General features: G+C 38.9%; 1 protein-coding gene across 3 annotated transcripts; it reads right to left on the bottom strand.

Moving 5' to 3' along the window:
* Positions 1–3,003: 3,003 nt before the first annotated feature.
* Positions 3,004–26,938, bottom strand: HOOK1 (hook microtubule tethering protein 1). 3 transcript variants are annotated; one of them, XM_015870639.2, is made up of 22 exons: positions 26,695–26,898; positions 23,826–23,911; positions 22,216–22,288; positions 21,839–21,889; positions 20,221–20,353; positions 19,299–19,366; positions 18,072–18,134; positions 17,042–17,125; positions 14,314–14,480; positions 13,664–13,804; positions 12,641–12,842; positions 11,994–12,104; positions 11,731–11,818; positions 11,586–11,646; positions 10,901–11,041; positions 10,191–10,278; positions 9,678–9,712; positions 9,035–9,117; positions 8,528–8,628; positions 8,101–8,202; positions 7,533–7,601; positions 3,004–6,526 (listed from the first exon to the last, which is right to left on the bottom strand). In XM_015870639.2, the coding sequence occupies exons 1-22, from the start codon at positions 26,743–26,745 to the stop codon at positions 6,368–6,370; spliced, it is 2,157 nt and encodes a 718-aa protein (XP_015726125.1). In that variant the 5' UTR covers positions 26,746–26,898; the 3' UTR covers positions 3,004–6,367. The 3 variants fall into 3 exon arrangements, with proteins under 3 accessions (XP_015726125.1, XP_015726126.1, XP_015726127.1); XM_015870641.2 differs by lacking the exon at positions 3,004–6,526 and adding an exon at positions 6,646–7,359 and having other exon boundaries at positions 26,695–26,938; XM_015870640.2 differs by lacking the exon at positions 21,839–21,889 and having other exon boundaries at positions 26,695–26,900.
* Between the last annotated feature and the right edge of the window lie 332 nt (positions 26,939–27,270).

The raw sequence follows: 27,270 nt of genomic DNA, 5'->3' as shown, positions 1-27,270 counted from the left end.
GACAAAAGGGGGAACCTCACCAGACAAGCAGTTGGAGACCCCTAAAGGCAGACTGTGGCAGAGGTGTCAGGTGCAGTGCACAGAGCACAGGGCCCATTAATTACCTGAAGATGCAAGTCCTGGTGACAGGGGGGCGAATATGTTGGGTGATGCTCTGTGGGACAGTCACTAGCAAATAGAACATGGTTCCCAGGGGTTCTCTGGCTGTGCTGCAACAAATCGCTGCTCCTGGCTCTTTCCAAACAGGCCCGTTACCAAGCGAGATCGATGCGTTTATTGGGCGTCCCGGCAGCTGCCAGCTCTGGAAGACAGGCACAACATGCCTACAGCCAATGGCTGTCATCGCACGAAGTGCAGAGGAAAGCAACATCATCCCTTTTAATTTGCCTAGAGAAGCGATGAAGGACACGGTCCTGGCTGGTTTCCACCTGCCCAAGGTAACTCCATTACTCATTGGACAAGACTTAGAACACTCCATTTCCCAGTCCCACAAAGGGGACAAAGCTGCAGTATCCTTACCCCAGCCAGAGAGATCACCCCGAGGAACAAATACTTGTGATAGATTTTGGTACAGATGCTCTTCATGGCAAGCACAGAGGAAGGTTAAAATTTCCCTCATGTTGGCAGTGGCAGAGAGAGCGCAAAGTAAGTGCTTTTCTTTCTCTTCACAGGGCACTGTTATACTCCCAAATATTTCCTCTGTGATGACTGACAAGAAGGAGTGGGAAACCCCTCACAGTTTTAATCCGAGCACTTCCTGAAGGATGGGCAGTTCTGGAAAAGGAGGCTTTTAATGCCATTTTCTATAGGGTAAGATCTGCTGCACTTGAATGCTTTTAAGCTGAAGCTTCTGGGATGGGGCTTCAGGGTGCACATGGGAGACCATGAGCAACATAGTGATGGAAGCAGCATGTACTGGCTGTGTGCATGGGATGTACTTTTGGCATCTCCCATTTCCTGCCCAAGCATCACTTGCTTTCTCTGGTGTTTTACCTCTATGCCTTGGCTCCCAGCCAGCACATGAAGCTCATCCCAGCAGGGTAAGATAAGATGTATGTGTATACATTTACATGCATGTGCCCTCACTAAATCACCCAGCTGGGGGCAGACTGTGCTACAGCTCCTTGGGGAGCTCAGCTGGGATGGTGCTGGAAATGTCAGGCAGGCAAAGGGGCTGTGGGCAAGGGTGATGTTTCCCACAGGAGGTGGGTGCCGAGGCTTTTCCAGCAGGGCTGAATGGATGCTGGGCGTCTGTCTCTGCAGGGAAGCGCGCCTGCCTGGGTGAGCTGCTGGCTCGTGCTGAGCTCTTCTCTTCTTCACGGCTCTGCTCCAGAAATTCACCTTCCACAGGCTCCCCAAACACATCCTTGACTTCAAATTCGTAATGGGCATCACCTTGGCCCCCCAGCCCTACAAGATCTGTGCTGTGCCTCGGTAGGGAGCGCAGCCACTGTTCTTGGAGGGGAAATGTCACAGGTTTATAAGGGATCCATAGACTGAGCCCCCAGCAGCTGCTATGGGTCACTGTAACAACCTCATCATGTGTTTTGTTTCTTTCAAAGGAAATGCCAAGTCACTTAGTTGTACAAGCAGACTTTTCATGCTGTATCAGATGAAAAAGACAGGCCAGGGCACTTGTGCACTTGCAGCAGCCCAGCACTGTCCATGAATGAGGAACTCAGGACTTTCTTACTTCTGTGCTGGTTGGCTGTACTTCACAGCTGGGGAATCAACAGTGGAAGGGAGCAGTACCTGACTTAAGTACAAACAGTGCTTGGAAACAGAGTCTACTTTGATCTCAGGAATACTGTTAAAAGAAATATTCACCAGTGCCTTGTGACACCTCTCTCTTTCTTGAGCATTAATAAATCCTGACTAAAATAGTTTTGTTGTTTGCACAGTGATGACCAGCACATACTTTTCAGCACTGCCTGCAACCACCAGCCATGCCAGCATTGGGGCACCAAGGGGTGGGGTGCAGAGCCATACTGAGCTGTACAGCACCAGCTCTCTGTCAGCAGAAGAGAGGGCACAGGAACAGCACAGGCCATAAATGCAGAGCTGGCAAATATTCATGACCTGAGCTCTATGAGCAAACCAGCAGGAAGAGCACCAAAGCCAGTGGCTGTTCTGCCAAGCCACTGCAATTAATGCAGTGACACTCGGAGGATGGCACGTGCCATTTCTGACATCTGTTATAAAGCATTTGTACCTGGAGGTACAGAAGTTGTAGATCCTGTCTCCTAGAATAAGCTCAATTCTCTTTCTCCCCACCCTTACTTCTCCTCCCAGCCTGAATCTCCTCCACACCTGGATAGGAGGCAGCTGGGAAGCTTGAGCTGTCACTGGAGCTCCCCAGTAATGAAGAGGTACACCATTGCTCCCTCAGTTGCACCCTGAGCAAGCACAGTTCTGTAACACACAGCACAATTCCAGACAACAGGTTAGATGTAGAAGGTATTTCTGGCTCCTGTTTCACAGACCCTCAAGGCAGAGGTATCAGAAAGTAAGTTCTCTAGGAAACAAACACACACACACACACACTGGTACAACACAGGAACCTTGAGCAGATTTCCCACTAGACAGATGATGAAGCTTTCCTGACCACCTTCTCCCCCTGACCTTGGCTGCCATGTGCCCCCCTGCCCCATCTTCCCTGCATTGTAGAAATGGGAAACAAGATAACAGTAGTACTTGCTTACATATCAGGCTGCTCAGGCCAAGGATTAGGATACAGTCAAGTTCTGTGATAAAAACAGGTCAGAAAGGGGAACCTTAAAGGAAACTAGGCTCTTTCCTCTGCTGATCCTCCCTCTGGAGTCTTCTTTTTCAAATTATAATGAGCCGAGAGCTGTCCTATTAGGTGTGGCTGAGGAGAGCATGCAGAGATCTGAACTTCTTTCAGTAGCAATAAGCAATTACTTCAGTAATTAGAAGAAAGGATTCTTGCATTAGCTAGGTAACATTGAGGACATAACTGAGAAAAAAACTGACACCAATGAATTAATGTTAAAAATCTTTATGTGAATATAAAAGAATCATTTCCAAAGAAATAAAACAAAAAGAAGTTTAAAAATTAGTGCAACTTTTCAAGTTCTATGCAATACAGTGTTTACATCTGTTTTCAACTGACAATGTAGACACCGATACAACAGGAAATCTTACCTCTAGCTGTGGTCCAATAAGGGGAAAGGAAAAAAGCAAGGAAGCCTTAAGAAAACTATTTTACTAGACATGATCAACTCAAACAATTATCTTCATTTTCTAATTCCCAGGCTATGGCTACTTAAATAAAACATTGGTATTGCTTATATCTTTTTACTTTCAAGTAAGTGTATATTGTAGAAAATAGAATCCCTATGTACATGTATGTTTAATGAAGAAAAAACTGTTGGGTGAAAAATCTATTTTTAGTAACTGTTTCTTAATCCACTACAATACAGTTGTTCTAAAATTCACCTTCTCAAAACTGCTGCCTGATCCACCGTGAGTAAAAGAACCTAACAGCCTTAAATTTGTATTATTGCTACAAAACACTTTTCTTCCATCATGGTTATTTCCTTAGATCTTATATAAAAGAAAATCACAAGTTAAATGATATGCCATGAAAACTTATTTTTGCTTCTTTGGATTCATTCTACCCGTTTTACCAGAAACCAACCAGAATTACTGATAGTGCTGATTAAATTCAGCAGGATTCCACAGGGTCACCACACATGAATCTGTTCCTGTGATACCTGGAGATGCACACTGCATCAAAGAGCATTGGATTTATGTTGTCCTGCTGTTACGTGGCACGTGAAACACAGCTACAACAAAGCAGTTCTAGTGGCAGCTTTTGTTTGATATTAACAATGTTAACGTTAAAATAATACTTTCATTCCTATTTATTCACCCGGATGAGGTGAAGTGAACACGACAGTATGGCTTAGATTCAAATGATTATTTCTGTGTATCACTTCCTCACTCACAGAGCGTAACCCAAGTTCAACCAGTAACAAAACAGCCACTGTTCAGCAGGTTCCCAAAATCCTAAAGAAACAATAAATAAGATTGTATTTAAGTTTTAAAAGCTTGGAAAAAAAAAAAGAAGTCAAATAAGTAAAATTTTCTTCAAATACCCAAACATTTTAAATTTCTGCATCCTCGATAGGTTTACCAGAGACTACTCCTACCGTGAAAAAGGCTTATTCCCATCTGTAATTAGGTATTTCAATTTCTCATTGCTGCTTAGAAGACACTCTTCTAATTAAATAATAAGGAGGTTCTTGATCATTTTTTGGTCCCAGGGTCTGCAGTTTTGAGAAGTACACAGAGATATTTGCTCCAAGGTTTTCACTATTCAGCACCCGATACGACTACTGACACAGCTCTACTACCGTGAGAAACACCGCATGTACCAAAGCCTATTAACTAGATGAATACTTGAATGATGTCCATCAAAGTTTTCATGCTGTAAAGAACAAAGATTAAGAGACTCATCCCACCATCAACAACAGGTTCATATTTCACCAGAACACACTGAAGTACCAGACTTTAAATGTAAGCATCCTGCTATCGCTTACTCATGTTCTACTGCTCACCACCATCTCCCACACCACTAACAGATCAAACACACAATTGTACCTTAAGAATACAAAAACCAAAACCATCACTGCTGCAGTAAAAGACTTCAAAACTCAAGAGGTAGTCAAAGAAGCAGAGAGTCCTGAAGAACACAAACTGACAGACACAACTGTTCAAGAGCAGTTTGTTGGAATGTTCTTTGCTCATATCACCCCACCTTTCAGATGAATCTGGCTTTGAAATAATGCCTTGTATAGATACAGGTTTCACAAGAAGAAATCTTTATGCAGTGCTTAGGTGTATAAGACTGTAAGCCATTGACACTATTATGAAGCAATGCTTACTAAGTATTAAAAATGAGAAGTTTCCTTTTCTCTAGCATTGCATACAGCGCCCAAGAAGGCAGAAGGGAAGGGAAAAATCAAACAAGCCATACTGAGGGGCATACAAAACGCAAGACTACTCAAAATTCACAATTCAAACCATACTCAAAGTAGAAACTTTAATTCTGCAAAGCAAAGCTGAACCCAGCTCTCTAATAAAAGATGGCCTTAGTGGTGAAGGTACCACATGCTTTCCTTGATGCCTATGGTTGAGATTTATATTACAGACAGGTGCAGCAACCTCATACGCATACAGTTAAGTGTATGTGTATTCATTTTAAGGACTGTTATTACTTTATGTTATTGAATCAGTTACAATGAATTTGTTCTAGACAGTTTGCAAAAAAGAATGGACATAAATTTCTTAAAAAATACAGTCCACAAAAAAATAGAACACTTTTTCAATAAAGGGACATGTTTGGAGAAAGGTAGTAACTTCCCCCCCCTCAAGTATCAGGTATCACTCCTGGCTTTTCTCCCTCAGTTCTTGCTGCCAAGGATTAGCAAAGCAGCTTTTTGCTCATCTGCATAGCACAGCTAGTTCAGAATAATTGCAGTGAAACTACATTTAAAACTGAAGAAAAATAGTTACAATTCCTAAGGTTATATAAATAGCTGGAAATAAAGGTTTCTTCCTACACCATCACCACCTGCACAATGGTCCCCTCATCCCCCCACATATCTTGCAAATGCAGTGCATAGATACTCCAGACTTTTAAAACATAGCCCAGACTTGAGTTAATACAATAGCTCTTTTTTTCTTTAGCAGGAAAAAAGACAGCTTATTTGGCTTTGGTGAATTCAACATCTTAAAGATAGGATTTCCCTAGTGTATATAAGCACTAACTTGATCTTTATTTAAATAGACTGCATAAATGTGTCTCTGACTTGAGATGACAAAGTCTGTCTCCTGTAACAAAGGCCAACTAATAATATAATTTTCAATTATTATTTTTTTAAATAAATGCAAATATTTTCTTGCTTCTAAAATTGCATTTTATATTATTTAAGTATTTTTAAAGCATGTTACCAATTTTTTAAACTTCATATTAGAAGAAATGTCAAATATTGCCAAGTTTCCTGAAGTGTATTTTTGCATAACATCTTTCTATTACAAAAGTCAACTCTCTATCTCAAATACACTGATTAGTTTTAAATATATAGTGCCAATTTTTATATTTACAATATATCTTCAAGGCAAATATAAATCTTAAGTTGTGCTTGTCAATACATACTGTAGTTATTAAATCTACTTCTACTGTGCTACCTTCCAGATGCCATTGATCTTGATTAATTCTGATGCTGAATTCACAGATGTCCACCACTGTAACATTATCTTTCACCAAATAGTTGAAGTGGAAGCTACAAAACATTTAAGGACACTTTAGCAAGTAAGCTTCCCTCGTGGTCCTTATAGTTCAATCGGATGTTGCTGTTGGTACTTTAACAGGAAGATTCCTTCTAGTATTGGTGACATGGCGCTGTTGAGCTAGGAAGGAACGTCCTGGGCCATCCCTGCAGGTACCACCACTGCCAAGCAGTCTAGATTCCATACCTAATTTCTGAAGTGTTAGGCTCTGCAAATAAGATAACACTTATTACACACAGCAAACAAAAAACTGGTCATCTTTCACACACATAGTGAATATGCACAAATAATTGCTTTTATTTTACTTCCAATAGAACCTTGTGGTGCCATAAAAGGTATGAACCAGTGCAAAAGAAAATAAGAGTCATTCATTACAGAGTATGTTAATTTTAGTTTATTGCAAAGTTGTTCCTTTATTAAGCACGATGTTTAACTTTGCTTTCACTGTTTGATTTCCCTTCCTGGTACTAATGAAACTCCATACACTACTTCAAATGAAAATGAGCTTTTTCTAGTCCTTTCTACAGCAATCTAAGATTTAACGCTGCAATGTTGCTGTGGTATGACTCTAGCTTAATTTCACAAATGCCATGCCAAAGAATCTTACTTCAGATCTGTAGAGTCTGAAAGTCTTCGGAATCATGGCCTCTCTTTGCCTAAAGTTATATAAGAAGTGACTATTGAGCATTAAAGAATTTGCTTTGACAAATCCAGGTGGAAGCTTATGACAGCTTATGACCATTAAGATGGTAGTCGTGACCTATGACAGATTTTAAGTCTCCTGTTCCAAAGCCAAGCAGAAAAGATGAAATATAATAATTTTACCAAATAGTTAACTATTAAAACACTTTCCCTTTATTTAACTATTGGGAACGTGATACTGGTGTTTTCTAAGTTAACTCAAGACTGGAAACTCTACCTAGGACTCATTAAACTTAGCATTCTTGCCTGCAGTCAGGATTAGGAAGCGCTTCAAACTTGGGGTCTCAGGCTCCTCTTCTTTCCTTAGTTCAATGTTTTTAGGCATGAGGCCATGCTAACCTACAAGTTGGATATTTCAGACAAGTAGCTAAATTACTGGCTTTCTGTCCTAAGCACCAGTTTATACAGAACATCAAAAACAAACAAACAAACGAGTTAATATTTCATTGCCATATTTTGCAACATGTACTTTTAGGATTGCTAAAATACTGACAAATGATCTTTTGACCCACCTTGTTATACCATGCAGTTACAATTAAATTCTCCTCATAATCACGTAACTTAGCGAGTTTGTATTCAGCCTGGAAAGAGAGATTGAAGAAGACAGTCTCAATTAAAACACAGAAATAATCTGCAAAAATTTACTGCAGCTCAGTGAGGGAATTAAGTTATGCAATAGAAAAGCTTAAGCATGCAAAGTAACCAGAAGGTGTACAGCCATAAAGAAAGTTATTTCCTTAAACAAGGCAGGGATACCTGAGACACTGACTACCTCAAGGAGTAACTAACCTTTATGCAGAAACTGCACTTCAACTTAGAAACTTATTTTCAAACAGGAAAAAAACGAAACATGTATGAAAGTGTACTGCAAAGTCTAAAAATAGCCTGGTAGTCTTTTTGCACCTTAAAGTGCAAAAGACTTGAAGACAAGAACATAACTTGGCAGAACGCTCTTGTCACATTACTGAATTTCTACTAAATAAAAGGAGCATTAAAGGGTACTGGATCACGAGTAACTTAGGTGTCTAATGTTCAAGAACACATTAACAGAAGTTATTTTAAAGTATATATAGATTTTACCTCCAATGCTTCAATTTTTTTGTCTCTCTCTGTTATCTGTTTCCTAAGCGACATAATTTCTGCTGATGCTGGATTCAGTTTGGGGTCCAAGGTTTTTATCACCTATTAAAAGGCAAAACAAATTCATTACACGCAAAGAAAGCTGATAAGCTTTGCACCTCACTTCCTCACAGGAGAAATGCAAAAACAGACTTGAGCTCAAGCTGGGCAATGAGGATGACAATCAAGTTTTTGTTTTCTTAACCCAGTATGAAATAGGATATTAAAAGTTATTGAAGAATGACTAACGCATCTCATGCTTCAAGCTGAACTATATATACTCTTACATTTTTTACTGGAATCAAGTAATCAAGGGCAGAAGATGTTTGAGAACAGGACAAATCAATATATTCAACAATACATGTATCCTCAGAAATATACCACTCACGTTTCTTGCTTTCTCAAGGTACATTTTATATCTTTCTTCCATTGCTTTCATGTCCTCATCTTTTTTTCGCAAAGCTGCTTCCAGCTCCCCAATCTTCTGAGCTATTTGTAGAAACCATGAACAATGACAATCAAAGCCAAGATAGACATGGTACTTAAACCCCATCCCCCCCCCCTCCTCGCCAAGAAACTTTTTAGCTGCTATACAGTTTCCTACCATATGGTCCCCACCTGACTCTGAACTCCCATTTTGCACAGTATCATTCAACAGCAGTAGTGCCCCAACCAGCCTCTGCATACAAAATAAGCAAGCAAACAAACAAAAAAAACCCACCAAAACCAAAAAACCCCCAAGCGATTGTTTTTTTCTTCTCTGTTGCACATTTCAAATCTACACTCAAGAAAGAAGCCTTATCCAGACCAGTATTTCATAGCCCAGAGACTATGCAAACCATTTCAGAAGAAGCAACATAGATCGACCAAGAAGAAAAAAAACAAACCCACTTACGGTTCTGACTAACATCAGGCTGTAGTTCTGCAAGAGCAGCCTCTTTCTTCTGTAATTCATCATGAACTTCACTCAATTTTTCCCTAAAAATTAAAAAATTAAGCTTAATTCTATGCATGATTTCATGCACAGTTCTAAGACACAGCAGTTGCAAGTTAATTGTAGGAAATGTTTAAGCAACAATTTTAAACTCTGGAGATTCTTTTGAGTTTAAATATGCATTTCTGCAGAGCAGTACCAGCTGTAACTGAGATTCAATGTAAAAATTATATAAGGTTAGAAGCAAGAAAGAAAGTGAACAACAAAAGAACCTCTCTAGCACCTCCTTAGCATGAGCTGCACTTGTTGAAAGGATGAATACATCTCAGAATAATTAAAAGCATTTTGAGTTGAGCAAGCTTGATTTTTCTAAGAGCTATAGGACTGGAACAATTAAATTGCCACTGGTGAAGAGATGGTTCAGTGGATACCACTGTAACAAAATTCTCAAGATCGAAGTATAAGGACTCAAATGCTAATACTTAAGACAGTGACTCACAGAAAAACACAAGACATCACTATGATGATGTGGGTAGTTTACATGCTACAAGAATCAAACTACTTGGCATAATTAAGTTACTGTGGATGCACATGTATTACTTACATATGTGCTGCTAATTTCTGCTTCAGGTTGCTAGACTACAAAGGAGAGTTAAAATTCAGTTAATTTCAGTATTTCACAATGTGCAACATTAAAAACAATCCTACAAGTGATCCTTGAAAACTTATCACACCTAAAAAAGTTAGGCCAGCTTTAGAAGCTTCATTTTTAATTTATTCCCATAACTGCATTCATACTTTTTGCACCAGATGGATACCATCTCCAGCATCTTTCTTTCTTCAAAGTTATCCTTCTCATCAGGACACCATAACCATAAAACTAGAGACTTACTGAAGTGAAGAATAAGGCAGAAAAGTTACAGCTTCTTAAATGGGGAGGAAAAAAAAAAGGAAAAAAGCATCTAGCTAGAATCCTACTTTTTTAGTATCTGTCAACACCAAATACACTGAAAAAGAAAAGGTATTCTAAACAACATTTGATGCTGCACTGAAGGGTTTTAAACAAGAACTGCTAAGACATACTTATCAAAGTCAAGAAAGCCAAGCTATCACTTACTCCTTCTGTCTTGGAACCTTGCTCCTGTAAAGTCTTTTGCAGATCTTCAATCTGCTGTTGTAACTCTCCAATACGCTCCTTGTTTAGTCTTTTAGGTAGAAGAGTCAAGAAAAGAGAGTCAATATCAAACAGACCACAGGACAGTGAGAATTTTCTTCCTTTCTGGATGATAATTTTGATGAGGGTTTTACCCAGCAGAACTTAAGCCACAAATAAATTGATTCCAAATTATTTTAGCATGACTTGAAGTTCTGCTGAAACAAACATTTGGCAGCTCTATTAAACATTTTACAATGATTGAACTGGAACCATTTTAAGGTTTATGCAAACTTAACTGCTCCTAAATTATCATGTCCTACAAAACTGCTTTCAGCATTTGTTAACTGACGGAAAAATTCAAACCATATCTCAGCATCAATATCTAAAGCTTGCAGCTTCAGATATCAAGTCTACATACACTCAACTAAGAATCAGAGCTAAGAGTATTCTACAGACAACAGTTTCTTCAGACCAAGCCAGACTCAGAACTGCCACATTTTACATCATATTTAATACTTCCACCTTGCTTGCTATCCCTTCCTGTTCGTTTCACACTTGTGAAATTAAATGGGCAACTGGCTGCCAGCAGAGGGCTGTGCTATAGATGCCTCCCACTCCAAAGAACCAGAAACCATGTCTTGCTATATTTCAGATGCTGTTTCACCCATCACCTTTTTTCAGTTTCTAGTTCATTTACTGTCCACTGCTTTTGCTCCAGCTGTTTCTGGAGCTCCATAATACGTTCATTTTCTGATCCTTCCTGTTGCAGTAGAAGCATCTTATTTTCATGCTGAAGCTGAATAAACATTTCTCTGAAAAAAAAAACCAAGTAAAACCTAATAATGAAACAGTCACCATTGATTAAGAAATAATAAGAGATAATATTCCTATTCACCTTAAGTTGAACACAAGTTCCCCTGAAGAATATATATAGGTTAATAATTCAATTCTGGATGCAAAGGTAACTTAAAGTTCTCAAACATCACAAAAGATTTCCTTGAGATGAGCAAAGTTGTAAACTATGTAACTGCAAACTCAAATTATTTGGGTCTTTATGCTTCTCTCTGCCAGATCTGCAGAGTAATCGGAGCTAGCAACTAGTCACTCTATTTTAGCTGCTGCACGTTTTTGTGTATTCCACATAAAAAACTATAATGTTTTTAAGAAAGATTGCAAATCTATTATAGTATGTGGAAAACATTACTGACAATACATGGAGGGGTCTATGTAAACATAAGGGATGCAAATCAAGAAGTGGGTGAAAAGGCCCTGAAAATACTGAGCTTTCATGGAGAAAATTAATATTATGTCCCATCCACAAAAAATCATAAAACAAACCGAACCTTTATGTCTTACCTATATTCCACCGGCAAAAGCTCAGCAGCAAGATTATCCTGACTTTTAACACGAGATGCATCTGAAATTACATGGGAAGTTCAGTTTAACAAACATACAAAAATCACTGATTATGAAAGAAAAGCCTCTGAAGATAAAGCAGTACCTGTTTGACTCAGATGATCCTGCTGCATCTGTGAATACCGGAGCTCTTCATTAGTCTCTTTCAACGTATCACACTGTACAATCAGTCTCTAAGTACACAAATTTGAGATAATAGTAATTAATACTGCAACATTTTAAGTCCAAATAACATTAATAATGGGTAGTACTAACTTTCTTCTTTTAATATTTTTCTTTTACTGAGATATGATTACACAGACTCAACACACTTATTTTCGTTAGCTGCTCAAATAAGCTCACACTTACCTCTTTTTCTTTGACTAAAGCTTCATGTTTTTCTTCAAGTCGTTTCATTTCAAATGCTAACTTATCAGCTCTTTTAGATTCTTCAGACAGCTTGTTATGAAGCTCCTGGACCTTTTTATTAAGAGATGACATTTAGCATATAAACATGCGAGGGACATTTAGAATTACATTAGAAACTTCATCCTATCCTATGATGAGAAACATAAATATTACTCTATAAAAAATAATTTCCTGACACTAAGAACATTATATACAAGCGGTGATCTCAGTAGCAGCTAAACAGTTTCTCACAGGAATACAAGGTAGCTCAGTTAATGTAAAGGAGAAAAACCTCCAAACAATGGACAACCAACCAATCATGAAGGAAGCTACAGTTAAGACTGTTAATATGCTTGTTTTTCTCCTTTTTAAAAGTGAAGAGCTCTAAGAAGTATAAGGATATAAATACAGGTTAAGTCTATGGTCTGTTACATTAATGTTGATGTTGTCATCCATAAGATGTAGGCACCATTTTTGAATATTCAAGTCCATGGCATTTTAGATTAAGCTACTTATTTTTGTTTCATTGGAAAAAATATGTATTTTTTCATTTAGGGTAAGAGTATCTGAAGGAAAAAATAACATCTTTAGCATAGGTGCAGCCCTACCTGCCTTTTGTAGGTTTCTAATTGGGCACGGGCTGCATTGGCTTTCCTTAATTCATCTTCCAGACTGACTGTATTGTGCATGTACATCATGTTAGTTTCCTGCAGAGATTTGACTTGTCTTCGGAAGTCGTTCAGATCCTGCAGCTTTTTACGATACACTTCAACAGTTGATTCCAGCTTACTTGCTTTGTCTGCAGTAGCTCTTAAAGGATAAGGAGGAATTAGAAGACAGACTGTTCTTTCAAAGATTAAATAAATCAGATTCTTCTTACATGCACATTCAAGCTATTTTCAAAGGAAAATTCAACACATTTCAGAGCAGAGTTAAATCTAGCAGCTTTGTTTTTAACTGCAAACTTGCCCTCATGTGCAAAGATGGTTTATAAAAAGTGAAATCACTACAGGGCTTACATTGGACTAAATCAGTCACATGCCAGAAGTACGAGCAGAGGTTAGTGTATCGAATATCTCTATGGAATTCTGCAGAGTGTAAATTAAATACACCACAACACCCTGTGCTACACAGTCACCTCAAAGTTCTGGTAACTGGAAAGGACAAAAACTCAGATATCTTCATTACAGGGATACTGTGAGAACAACCATTAGCAGATATGACCAAGGGTTGCCAGCTGACCATTTTTATTATCTGCTGGCCAAATTTATTATCTGCCTCATATCACTAGAAGGCAGCGCAAGAAAGTTACACGGGAAAATCTATAATTAAGGTTAGTTTCTGACGTTATTTAAGAACCACTATAGTGTAAACACCTGAAATCATTTTTCCCCCCATGTTTTATTCATACTATGGCCATTGATCCTGGCATAAGAATAAAACCAAGCATGGACTTTTTCCTGTGGCAACATGACATTCCCCAGTTTTCCCTTCTCTTTGCTGGGACATGAGTGCTGCAAGAGAGACTTGAGATAACACTGGAGGGAAAGTACACATTCACAGATACAAACATTCTTAAAAGCTTTGTGTTTAGTCATTAAATCCTACTAGTGTGGAGCAGAATTACATACCTAAGAACATCATTTTCATCTTTCAGGGCTCTGGATTCTTCAGCCAAAGAGGTTAGTTCGTTGTTTCTGTGCTGTAGTTCAATCAATTGTTTTTCTAGATCTTCACAATGGACACGATAATCATCTTTGGCAGCTTCAAGCCTACCACATCAAAAACAGGAAGTCTGTTAAGAACATATTCATCACACACTTTGCTTAAAATGTTCCACTTCGTACTAGAACTATTAAAAATAAACTTTTAAAAAGGAAATCTACTGATTTAAGAAGCCAAAAAATGGTACAGTAAGCATGAAGCATTTTAATGTATATTTTTTTAACCCACAATGGATTATATTACATATTGTAGATTTATTATATTTATTACTATTTCAGGGAATCATAAAAATGAAAATGCTTTTTTTTTGTTTTTAAAATATGGATCACAAAGTGAACGGGCCATAAAACAGTGATTACAAAATAACAACTTAGTTTTCTTCTTAAGGTTAAAGATCGTCTTTAAAATAGGTTACATTAATATAGCTGTAAAAAGCATCTATAGCAAAATAAATTAAGATGGAGAATCCTGAAAGACTACCAGGAATTCTCAGGATATATTTGACACAACAAAAAAAAAAAAGCTTTTTTGAAAGAAAAATCAAATGGTTTCATACCTGAAGTTTTCTTCCTGCAGCTGTTCTAGCTGCAACTGCGCATTAAAATACTTTTTTGCTACCACAGTATTTGGATCATCAAGAGAGTCATCTAATTGCTCCAGCCTGTCATTCAGAATCTCATTTTCTGACACCAAGCTGTTTTTTTCATCTTGAAGGGCAGCCACCTAGTACAGATAAAACAGCATCAACATTGTAAGACCCGTCCAATTGGAAAGAATTAAAGCGAGACAGCAGCATGTCACCACATTAGTTTATGAGAAAGGCTGAGTGTTTAGAAACTTTAGAATGTAAAATACACAGCATTCAGATGTTTAGTGTTTGAAAGTTGTGAAGCACTAAAGGAAAAGTATATCTAAAAAAAAGAAACTTTTGTAACTGAAACCATGGAAAAGGCGTACAATGCGATATGGAGAGAAACTGATTTTAGTAGAAAAGATACAATGGGTACCATACAAAAACCGTTAAGTACTGGTGTAAAAGTACTCTCCATCTTGCTTGTCCTTAACAATAAAAGCAGGATGGCACTGGCTAGCACACTAACACAGTACTGCCGTGCGCTCAGCAGTGAACGGCTGCGCAAGAAGCGGTTTCAAGCGCCATAAGCTGGTAAGCACACACGCAAAAGAAAAAACCTAGACTGCTTCAGATAGAGCATGCATTTCTTTGCAGCAACCAAACAAGTTCGAAACTGAGTGTTCACAGCTAAGCAAATGAGAATACAACACTGTACTGAAACAGTAAGTATATTAACAGCCATAAAATGGGGAAGGATTAAGAGGGTAGAACTTTTAATGTTTTTCTAGTGAAAACTACTGTGTTAATTTTAACATCCTGTCAAACATAAGAGCATGTAGCATGTGTTAGTTAACTGGCATTTAAACAGGGACAATATGCTTTGTGGGTTATGCTTTCCTAAATCATAAAGAAAACCTACCTTTCTTATATTCTTGGAATATATCAAGGAAGACTGAGACCTTACAAGTGAATTTATTAAGAATTAGTTTAAATGAGAAGTGTCAATCATTATTATGGCTTCAATAAATAAGTTAAAAAAGCATATCATGGTGACATTATTAGATAAAACATCAGATACATATAACCTAAACAATGCAACATTAAGAAACAGCTTGTTCATGATTGTAATTTAAAAAATTTATCAAACAGATCTAAGAAACAAAACTATTTCCTGAAGCACTTCATTAGATGCTGGTTTTCTAGGTCCAGCCCTTTTTAAGTACCAGATAACAACTTACTGTACACCTGCATGCACAAACACCTGTGAGTAAAAAGCATATCAGCCTTACTCAGTGTAATACTTCCTGTCCAAGGTTCAGCCACTCCTTAAATCACAGAATGGCCTGGGTTGAAAAGGCCCTCAATGCTCATCCAGTTCCAACCTGCTGTGTGCAGGGTCACCAACCACCAGACCAGGCTGCCCAGAGCCACATCCAGCCTGGCTTTAAATGCCTCCAGGGATGGGACATCCACAGCCTCCTTGGGCAGCCTGTTCCAGCACGTTACCACCCTCTGTGTGAAAATTTTCCTCCTAATATCTGATCTAAACCTCTCCTGTCTCAGTTTAAAACCATTCTGTCCACTCTCTTAAACAGTTGTTCCCCCTCCTGTTTAATTGCTCCCTTCAAGTACTGGAAGGTCTCAATGAGGTCTCCTTGGAGCCTTCTCTTCTCCAAGCTAAGCAAGCCCAGTCCCTCACCCTTTCTTCATCTCTAGAAGTGAGAACTTCTCAATAGTTAATACAATGCTTTCCAAAGTTTAGCAACTGTAATCTGCAATCAACTATCAGAGTAATTCTCTTGCACATTTAAAAGAAATTGTTTTCTCCTTCAGGGCTCTACTCACAAGAACTTTTATGTCTCTGCTTTCACCAATAAAGCTTACTATTACTCCAGGAAAAATAACTGAATATTTTATGTCCCTAAGGAGATCATCATATTTATCTACAGTTAGTAACCAGAACTCTCTTTCTATGCAGACTCTACTACTTTAGTCATTACAGTCTGCAAAATATTTAAAATTGGTCTCTGGAGTTCTTTATTACTGAGGCCTCCACAGCCAGTACAGTACTCTGGTTCCTACAAGAAGATGCCACACAAATGTTTGCTTTGTACAAAATCAAATACAAGATGAGCTGCTTTAGCACATAAGCTTCTTTCTATTCTCAGAATGTAGCACCACAGAACAGGAATCGGATTTAGGACTAGCACTTTTCTCATTTTCTTTAGGAAAAAAAAGTAATTAAAAATTCACGTCCTCACTGCTGTGAAGTTAACCCTCCTTTCTCAAAAGAGGCTCAGTTAACTGCTATTACCATTAAAAACAGAAGTACATCTAAATCTAATGACTGGTTAGTAAATGAATGATTGTGTGTTTTTTTTTTTAATGTAAGGTCCAAACGACTAACAGCAGCAGTAATTAAAAGCCATGATATCTTTGATTTGATGGCTGTTTGCTACTAGAGGCAAACATAAAGGTAGCAATGAAGCAACCTCTGTGCTAAGAGTTGACACAGGACCTCAGCTTATGCTTCCATCAGGAAAGTCATTGCACTCCAGTGTAGAGAATGGTTGCTTCCCCCCCAAGAAAACACAACTTAGAAACCTCATTAAAAGTTACATGAATACAAAATTCACTTTGACTTTCCTAAATTCTGCATCTTAACAACACCAATAGTACGTATTAAAAAAAATAAGCTGCTGTTTCTTACCTGTAAATCGAGCTCTTGACATCTTTGTGCCAACTCTTCTTTTTCTGCTATTGCCTCTTGAAGATCCTCCAAAGCTTTTTTAAGCTTTTAAAGAACAAAGACAGTCAAACACTTCTAGTCTCCGAAGTGTCTCAATTGCTTAAATAAATCATTTAAAGAAGGACATTAGGCACTCACACAGAGTTAGAAACCTATATATACTGTTGAATAAGGACCTCACTTCATTTAACCATAGTTTAAATGTGTACTGCTTGTATTAAGCCAAGTATTGAAACTCAAACATTTAGATTAAATACAACAACTTATGCTAAAAGCAAAACAAAAACAAACAAACAAAACCAGGGGTAACTGCACTGTCACAATTTCAAAATCTATGCCTGCTAATTGCCTCCTGTTCTTTGGATCACATATGCCTATTAACTAAGTTATGACACCCATACATGTGGATCAAGTCTAAAAGTGTCTGTCTTCCTTCCTCACCATTAACTTTATTGTCAACACAGCAGCATCTTTCTAAATTCAGGCTTACTCTGGGCAATCAAACACCCTTCATCTCAGAAGAAAATAAAGCATTTAGCCTGATACAGCTGAACACAGATGTACACTTAACTCTTCTTGCTGCATGGGTTTGAATTGGCAGGTCCTACTTCATTGAGGATTATCTAGCTTTCTCCACCTATACTTTAAAGAAACTTTATTAGCACAAGACTTTTAATCCATATTTTAGAATTGGCACTAAAAGAGACCATTACCTTACTGTGCAATACCCTATATCACGATATTGCTCTACCCTCTTTGAACCAGTATTGTTAAATCATGTCAGCTCTGACTGGAAGAGACATCAAGCAGTTTGTACAGAGAAATGACAGAAAGATCTAATTTATTGTTGTTTTGTAGCTGGAGGATTTGGCTTTTTGTTTTGCTTTTAGAATTAGAGAGGAAGAGCAGTCCTCTTCATTTAGGGGAGGTCAAGATACCAACGCAATGTTCAGTCTTGAACCACAACAACTACTAAGTATTAAGCAGCTACCTGCTGTTCCATTTCACTTGATGCATCACTTGCAGAAGGGCCCATCGCTTCCTTGCTCATGAGCTACAGAAAAAGGCCACAGGAAAAAAAAAGAGAAGGGTTAAATAGAAGGTTAATATTCTGAAAATCCACTGTCTACTGCATATCAGCTGTATTTTCTATCACGTTCTTGTTCCCTTCCAATACATAAAAACAGATTAATAATAACAATACTTGTTGCAGATGCTACACTCCAATTGAAGTGCAAACAGTAACATGTTACTGGATGAATACATTCCTTAGTCAAGCTAAAACAGCAGACCAGAAGACAGGGTATCACCCCACAAGTTTAACAGTTATCATACTTCCTTGTGTCACTGGAAGCTAACTGTCATTAAAAGCAAACAATGAGAACACTAACACAGCTTTCCCTCTGTTTCTCTGATACAAAGATGCACATTGTCAGCAAATAAAGGGCTTTACTGGTTACTCAGGATGTACAGTATTATTTCTCGACCTCCTTCAAAAAGTTCAATTAGTCAGAAAACAACAAATGAGGCGTATGGATTCATTTCTGCAAACAGGATGGATTTCAAACCTATATAGCTCATATAAATCAGAAGATTTTAAAGTCTAATACTATCTCCACTGTTATCTTGATGGGGTGCAGTTACAAGTTAATTTTTGTCCAGTGTCAGTACTGCAATTGACTACTTCCACATTTGCTGAGCTACAGTCCTGACTCGCATAAATGTGGCCATGCTCTAAGGTAGACCACTCAGATGATCCAACTAAGAACATAATAAGATGGCAGTGGGAGAGAACCATGGCAAAAACAGAGATGCAGTTGGGAGTTTGTGTAGCCAGCGAGCAGTATAGAGCAAGCAGTCAGAACAATGCAGCCCCACAGTTACAATCAGCACTGGTTACACGACTATAAATGGGCAAGAAATTTCAGATCTGGATTCCAACATAATCACCAGTTGGTGACTAGATACATTTCTTAATATTTCTAGATACATCTCAACAGATTGTATGTTTGGACATGGGACTAAAACCAAGACTCTTTGGTTGGAGCCGATTGTCTCCTAATCTTCCCAGATGGCACAGGGAAGTACTTACATTATCCCTTGGCCCTTATTTGATTAAGGGATTCACACACACACAAAAATATACATATGTATATAAAAATCAACAGATAGTTATGCAAATTTCTCAGCTGATTGCACTAGGCTAGGAATTACTTACTTCTTGAATGGCTGTCATGACAACATGTTGAACAGACTCTTCAAGGGTCATGATATTTTGTATGTGTTCTGTAAAAAATAAGGTTTGTAGTCATTTCTAACAACATTCATCTTAATGGTTTGAACTCTTGACAGCTTTTTAGAAAGATCCAGAAGAAACTGTTCACTAAAAAGCTGCTCCTAAACAGGTAGTGCTCTTCTCATACAGATTCACCACCACCATAACCCAATAAAACAATAAGGAATTATAAATTCCTAAGTGAACAAATTTACCCTATGTAAATTATAGAAAGGAGATCAGGATCATCCATAGTTCCACAGCACTTTTTCTAATACCTACCTATACAGATGGACATGCATGAGTTTGTGCAAAAAGTCAAAGCCCTTGCAACTAAGTTAGTAAATCAAGTGTAACAAAAGACAGTTACTGCTGGAATCCTCATTCCCAGTGCAACCTGACAGCTTACTTCCTATGCACTCTTTGATGCAATCATTCCAGACTACCTAGGAATCAAACCTATTCTATGAATGAATAATCCATGGCAAGGATTTCTTAGCCACCAGCTCTTGTGAGAGAAACCAACTAAAACTTTAGCCTCTACAGATAAACAATAGGTATTTCATTTAATTTGAGTGGCAGCTGAATAATATGTGTGAAGTCTTCATATATATTTTACAAAGCTGGAATAATTCCCCTATGCATTTCTCAGAGTATTCTTACCTGACCTTGAACAAAGTTTGAGTTTTATACACAAAATTCCATAGGTTTTCTGATTTTAATTAAATGCCAGTTTCAGGTTAAGCATATGAATGCAACAGAGACTTCTTGATACGCAAAAAAGATTCTACATGCCTTCCACCTTAAAACTCACCACAACCTGAGGCAATCTGCTGTTTGTTCATCAGATTAAGGCAGTGCATACCTTGTTTCCTTTCACAGTTGACTGCACAGCCTAAAATAAGCTGCATAAGCCTTCCCAGTTCAGTAGGATCTGAATTCTCAGAAATCTTATTTAAGTCTGGAATAAGTTCTTCTGAAATCTGCTGATCCAAGAACTGAAAAATAATTGAAAAGAGAAACTGGACTTTTGTTTTTGATTACCATTAAATTATGAGTCATTTAAGAAATTTCGACAATGAAGAGATCATTAATAAATTTGTTATAAAAAAAACCTTAGAAAAGGAAAAGATTTTAAATATTAAATGTGGAGATACAAACTAACAAATACTGGTTTATGTGAGAGAGTACATATTATTAGACTAGGAAATCTGAAATAACCTCAATAAAACAGATTTTCTTAACACATTTCTTACAGGGCTTCATACATAAAACAGATGTAACACAAACCATCCTTTTTTTGAGTAGGAAGAAGCAGCGCTGAACTCTTTCTCCTCAGCTTGAGTGTGTATTGGTAGGGGGTACTCAATACAGTGCTAGCCAACGTCTTTTATGAACCTCTGTACCTAATGTTTGCTTCCAATCTAATATAAAGTAGATGGCATTAAGATATACTGAAATCAGTCAGCACTTATCTATTGCCATCTAGTTATGCAGTTTAATAAGAGTTCATTAAAATCATTCTAGCAAGAATACTAGCTTTCAAAGTCTATTAACTGGGGTGTTATCATCTTTGTTATTTTTAATGACCATGTGCAGAAGAAAATAAAGCATCAGTAAGCTAAAAGATCTTATGACAGCCCTAAAATATGAGATATAATTATTTTCTTCTACCAACAATATATATTCATTCTAAATTCAGTTCCTAGGATTCTTTAAGAAGCTCTATAAAGAGCTTTTCACCAATCTAAACAAACTCCACTTCTGGGCTTGCCAGAGAACCTCAATCCTGGCAATACAGAATGGCTCGGCACTTGATATCAGAACAGGTAAGACCAGGAAGCAGTAAGATGATCAGGTAAGTTTTTCTACACCATATCCAATGCATCACTGTAATCACTGTCTGTACAAAATTCAATGTTTCCTATTAGTGTGGTTTTGTTTCTTTTGTTTTGCTTTTAAGTCACAACATAGCATCCAATTATAGCTACTGTACTCGTCCTGCACAAAGGAGAACACCATAATCTTTATCCACAGAATTTGTAATTTATCTCCCAGCTTCTAGACAAATATAAGTAAAACTAGACTAAGGCTGTTAAATGTGTTCCTGCTGTGTAGAAAAGGATTAAAGCTTCTCAGAAGGAGCAAATACAAAGGTACACCCAAAAGCCTGCAGGATTCTGTAGTTCAGCACTTCTGACATTTGCCTAGGCAGCAACAGGGAAATGGTTTCCAGATTATGTTCCAAGTCTTAACTAAATTATACATGCTTAAATATGCATGATACACGTAAACATATCCGATTTTATATGATTATACTAATTTTATCTTCATTCAGACCTCTCATTTAACCAAATAATTACTACATGTCCTACCCAAAAAGCCCACCAAACACACTCCTTAGCTGAGCTGGAAGAGGAAATAAAAGCCCTAAGTGAAGGAGAAAAACCTGTTTATTGATTAGAACAATCAGAATTCCATACCTCATGATAGTAGTCCATAATCCCTTGCAGTATTTTCTTCAGATTACTGGACTAATTGTTGTACATGAAAGATAAGGTTACAGATTTTCATTAATTATTTAACTACAGTGAAATCAATAATTTTACAATCAAATGTTTATAAAGCAGCTCTGGAAGAGGACCACAATGACAGAGGAAGAGAAATATCACAACAGAAAATCCCCATGCACCAATTCCAGAAGTCACTCAAACAATTAATAAACAGTTCAAGTATGTACAAAGTGACCTCAACAAGTCTGAGCTTAATTCTGATCTGCAGGTTTTGAATGACTAGACAGGCTCAGGAGAGACACAATATCCACACTCACAACACGTTGACTAATCACAGTTTTTAATACCTTTATCCTCCAGTTGTCAGCAACATCTTCTTTAATGCGATTCAGCCAAGATGCATCAAACCAAGCAACATCTCTGAAATGAAATTAAACGATTGAAGCATTAATGAGCACACATGTAAATAAATAAGGCACCAGATTCTCAACATTAAATCATCATGATGTTTAACTAGGGCCTTTAATGAAGCATGAACTCCAGGAGACTGCATGTTATACTCATGTCACAGGAAATTTCCATCCTCCTGGCTGAATTTAGATAGCATCTTCCTGGGCAGAAAGAATTTCTTTACATGTTTGAGCCCCCTAGGCCAGAAAACACAAGTAGGCAAAGGCCTTTGACATGCTTAGTTAATATACCTACCAAAGCAGTAATAGTTCTGTACAAAAATGTCATCATTTGGAAAGCACTACCTACTTTTGTACATTTGGACTTGTCAGGGCATTCACTACAATTAATCAAAGGCACTTATCAAGGAAAAGAATAAACATTTTCTCTACTTTCATTTTACAGTAGTTATTTTTTGTCTATTTTCTATCTCCGGTTACCCTCTACTGAACTATATTCATTTCAACAGCATAAATGAGTTGTAACTTCTACACAGTACTGATATCAAAGCACTTGATACAAGACAGATATTATCCCCACTTACTATCCACTACCTCGCTTGTGAATAAAACTGCCCAGGGCCTCAACAAGCCTAGCACCACAAACACACAGTAAGCCTGTGTTCTGGCCATTACACTACACTGCTGCTACAGACCTTACTTGTAGGAACGCTGATTATTACTTGTTCTCTGACTGACACACTAGCTTAGCAATAGTGGCATCCTGCAGGGACATCTAGCTAAGTAACAGTGACAAACAGAGCTTGTTAACACGCAGCACAGAGATGCCAGGAAGCGACCCTCAGCAAACATGAAAAGGGCAAGCCATCTTTACACAATACACTTCAAGATCTGTAACAAAAAATCCCTTGTAGACTGACAAGTAATTTCTTAATAATAAAAAATATAGTTTGTGCAGTAAATAACAATTCAGACTTCTCCTACACTACTTGAATCACGACTAAAACCAAAACTGCAGTGATAACTAGTTTCAATAAATGCCTCGTGGCAGAATCCTCTCTGCAGAGACTTCAAGTTTGAAAATTAATGGATTGATCAACTGAGCTGTTTGTCATCATGCCAGTACAATTGCAATGACTGGCTGTTGGTCAGCCCACTACCATTACTTTTAGTAGTAATGGGCCAGTGCCTTTTGAGCTTTTAGTTCCTTATTTCATAGAAGAACACAGCCCTTAGCTACAAGCATCCACAGAAACACTGCTGATAAGAAAATTGAAAAAGATCATATTTTTTGCCTTGTTACTCTTAAGTATAAATTTAATAATGCGGTACTAGAATATCTCCTCATCCCCTTCTCTATTTTATCACTTTATTATACCACCATATTTTTGTTCAATGGAGGATTTAAAGACACACTTCATTTTCTGCTACAAGCCACCTGCTCTGAATTTATAACTATGCAATAAACCTCTGGGCGGGAAAGTGACTTAAATACACAAGCCTCAAGAAATTAAATACCTGTTCTTTGAACTTATGTATCAACTTACATTTGATGAAGCACCTGAGCCATGGCAACACCACTGGTCAAGTCCTGCACATTTCTGCAAGGTGCTGCAGTATTGAACGTCTGCAACTAGAAGAGTCCAAGACATATTCTTAGTCAGTGTGCAGAAGGACACAACATTAGTTACTGTTTTCTTAAATAGAAAAAGGGAAATGTCTTTTCATTATAGGCAACCTAAGATCTTTTTTGAATGTAAATTCTAACCCAGTTCCCTCTGTATTTGTAGCTGCTGATTGACCTTAAAAGTTTGCATTACCACACTTTGTTCTTGCATATTAGTGTTTTTATCATAAATCAGCTTATAGATCACTAATTTAGGAAAGTAAGGTCACATTCATCCACACCTCAGATTATGTTGGAACACTTAATTGTCACCTCCTCTATGTATTTCTACCTAAAGATTAAGTACCAAAGCCCCCAGTTTTCGCTCTTCACCTCTATTAGAAAAGCAGATTACAGGTGAAAGCTCTTTATAGGAAGTTTACTGATCTATTCTATATGAATGACTTAATCTAATCCTTGTGTTCTAGCTACTGCTTCTACGCACAAGTATAAACACAGTCCCTTTGTGCCAGGACTACACAAACAAGATTCAGCTCCCATCCTGACCATTCAAATTGAACAGCCAAACTCAAAGAAAGAACAACTTCAACACTTCTCCACTGTTACAGAGCAGTGCAATGAGCATTTGCCTATCAGACTGTTATATGCACAGTAACCAAGTATCCCATCAGTCTGAAGTATCATCTATGATACCAGCATCACACATCCACTGGACACTCTTTTGTCAGGCTACCTACCAAACTCTGCATGCAATACTAACAGTCTCAAGTTATAAAGCCTTAAAACAGAGGTACCCAGGTCCTCAAGTCACACAACAGTCAGCAAAAAGCTTCTAAAACTTAAACCCAGAGGGGTGGGAAACAAACAAACAAACACAGTTCTTTTTTAAAACCCTGCATTAGAGTGAGCAAGAAGTCAGTAATCCCTTGTAGGTTACATAAAAGATTAAGCAGAACACAAACCGAGGTGGCAGTGATTGACAGCACTGCTTTCTAATAGCAGAGCAGCTTTCATGTCCGTGCAGGAGCAGACACAAGAGCTCACACATTAAGACTCAGCACGCCAGAATACAGGGTTTAATGGCGTAATACTTCAGTGCTGCCTTTGGACATACATCCTTGTAAACCAAATAAATCGCTAAGCAGGGGAACAGGTTCTGTCCTTTTAGTTCTATGACCAAGGTCACCCGAGTCTGCAAAAGCAGAGCAAATAGCTTTGGCAAACCTTGTGGTGCACAGCTGCTGGTACCCAGCAGAACAAAACAGCTCACTAGGATTAAGGGAAAAACAAGACCAAGAGTCTTAGTTTCTCTGCACATTTGAAAGCGTTTAAGAGCCTACAAACAATGTGACAGTAAGAGGTATTAATGATGCGTTCTCCAAACCCCACGTCGATGCAGTCATTTCCTCTGAGTGTTTTCTCTGTATTTACCAAACCAACAACATTTGGGAGCACGGGGAGGAAGCTGGTAGAAGCAGCTGCACACTCTTAGTCTGCACCAGTAGGAATTTCTTCAAACTTGATTAGTTTTTCTAAATATAGCTTCAAGGCCACACTGCTGCTCCAGCTAAAGACCATTCCGGGAGGGTGGCTTAAACAATCACCCCACTTAGTGCTGCATCAGGAGCAGGTATCTTTCTCATAGGTATACATTGTGACTATACGCAGGACTAAGCCATATACACAGGACACGAACATTACAAATGCTGCCAGTGCCATAAAGCACTGAACTAAAGAAGTAAAGAGTCCTAAAGACATTTTAAGAAGGAGATCGTAAACAAACCAGTTCAGTAGGTTTTCATACCAGCAACTGAAAAAAAGCAGCAAAGTTTTGTCAGTGACTTTTGTGCAAAAAAGACCAAGCTTTTATCATGACACAATTTTCATTAAGCCTTAGACACAACAAGATTCAATTGACCCATCTCACACTTGTCACCTGCGCCTCATTTCACATCCTTCAGCTCTGATTTTAGATGAGGTCTAATGCAAGATGAGCTATGAGTGACCTCAAGGCATGCTGTGCTTCCAGTCCCCACATATATTCCCCATTCACTTTCCTTCCCCTTTTATTAAATGAACAGATTGCAGACCCCTCCACATTGCATGATTCCCATTCAGCCCCAGCACGCACTCAGAGCTGGATATTGCGGCCATACTAACCAATTAGGCATAAAAGAAACTCGGAAAGCACAAACCAAACGAAGCTCTGGGGTTTCAGCTCCTGATGATTATTACTGTTAATTACAGAACGGTTTCATAGAATCACAGAATTGTAGGGGTTGGAAGGGACCTCTAGAAATCATCGAGTCCAACCCCCCTGCCAAAGCAGGCTCCCTACACCATGTCACACAGGTAGGCGTCCTGGTGGGTCTTAAATATCTCCAGAGGAGACTCCACCACCTCCCTGGGCAGCCTGTTCCAGTGCTCTGTCACCATCACTGTAAAGAAGTTCTTACGCACATTCATGCGGAACTTCCTATGCTGTACTTTCATCCCATTACCCCTAGTCCTATCTCCACGCACTACTGAAAAGAGACCAACCTCGCCACTATGGCTCCCACACCTCAGGTATTTATAAACCTGGATCAAGTCCCCTCTCAGCTTTCTTTTCTCAAGGCTAAACAGACCCAGTTCTTTTAGTCTCTCCTCATAGGGGAGATGTTCCAGGCCCTTCACCATCCCCAGGCCCTCCACATTCCTCCACCACTGCTTGGGCCCACATGCTATTCACCAGACGGAACGGCCTTTCCATACCGGGGTTGTCCCGGGGGTGCAGGTAGGACACTCACCCACAAGATGAGGCTGTCACACAGCAGCGGATCCGCCGCCTTCGCCTCCATGGCGTCAGCCTCCTCCGCTCCCGGCAGCTGCGTAATCACCCGATGCAAGAAGCAGGAGCGGAGCTGACGTGACAGCGCCCACCGCGCGCCCACCCCCACGCGGAGGGAGGGCGCACGTACACGTCAACGCCCGCCCCTGCCTTCAAATGTCGGGAGTGGCAGAGGGAGCCACCAATCAGCGGGCAGGGCTGCGGCTGCTCACACCAATCACAGAGGGGTATTCGTGTGGGCGGGGCTACGCCGCTTGGCGGTTATTTACCTCACGGTTTACCTCAGCGGTCGGGGTGTGTAGGCCGCTCGGTGACGGGTGACGCAGCTGATGGGCGCTATGGGCCGGGAGATGGTGGTGACGGCTCACAAACTCCTTCTGTAGCCTCGGGCCCTACGCAGGAGGTGGTTCTCCGCCGTAACATGGCGGCTGTCGCCAAACAGGCCCGGTGCCGCAGGGAGCTGCTGGCGTGGCCGAGTCGTAGGTAGATCGGCCCGCCTGCACCAGCCGCACCGCTGCTTTCAGGGCAGAAATCG

The sequence above is a fragment of the Coturnix japonica genome, chromosome 8 (genome assembly GCF_001577835.2).
Source record: "Coturnix japonica isolate 7356 chromosome 8, Coturnix japonica 2.1, whole genome shotgun sequence".
Classification (NCBI taxonomy): Eukaryota; Metazoa; Chordata; class Aves; order Galliformes; family Phasianidae; genus Coturnix; species Coturnix japonica.
Note: the sequence above shows the minus strand (reverse complement) of the source record. Positions and strands in the feature narration are given on the sequence as shown.

Coding starts and splice junctions, on each gene's coding strand:
- HOOK1 (XM_015870639.2), bottom strand. CDS start 26,745: ATGGAGGCGAAGGCGGCGGATCCGCTGCTGTGTGACAGCCTCATCTTG. Junction 19,367..20,220: donor CAACTGTGAAAGGAAACAAG/GTATGCACTGCC, acceptor TATTTTTTACAG/AACACATACAAAATATCATG. Junction 6,527..7,532: donor TAACTGCATGGTATAACAAG/GTGGGTCAAAAG, acceptor TCTTATTTGCAG/AGCCTAACACTTCAGAAATT.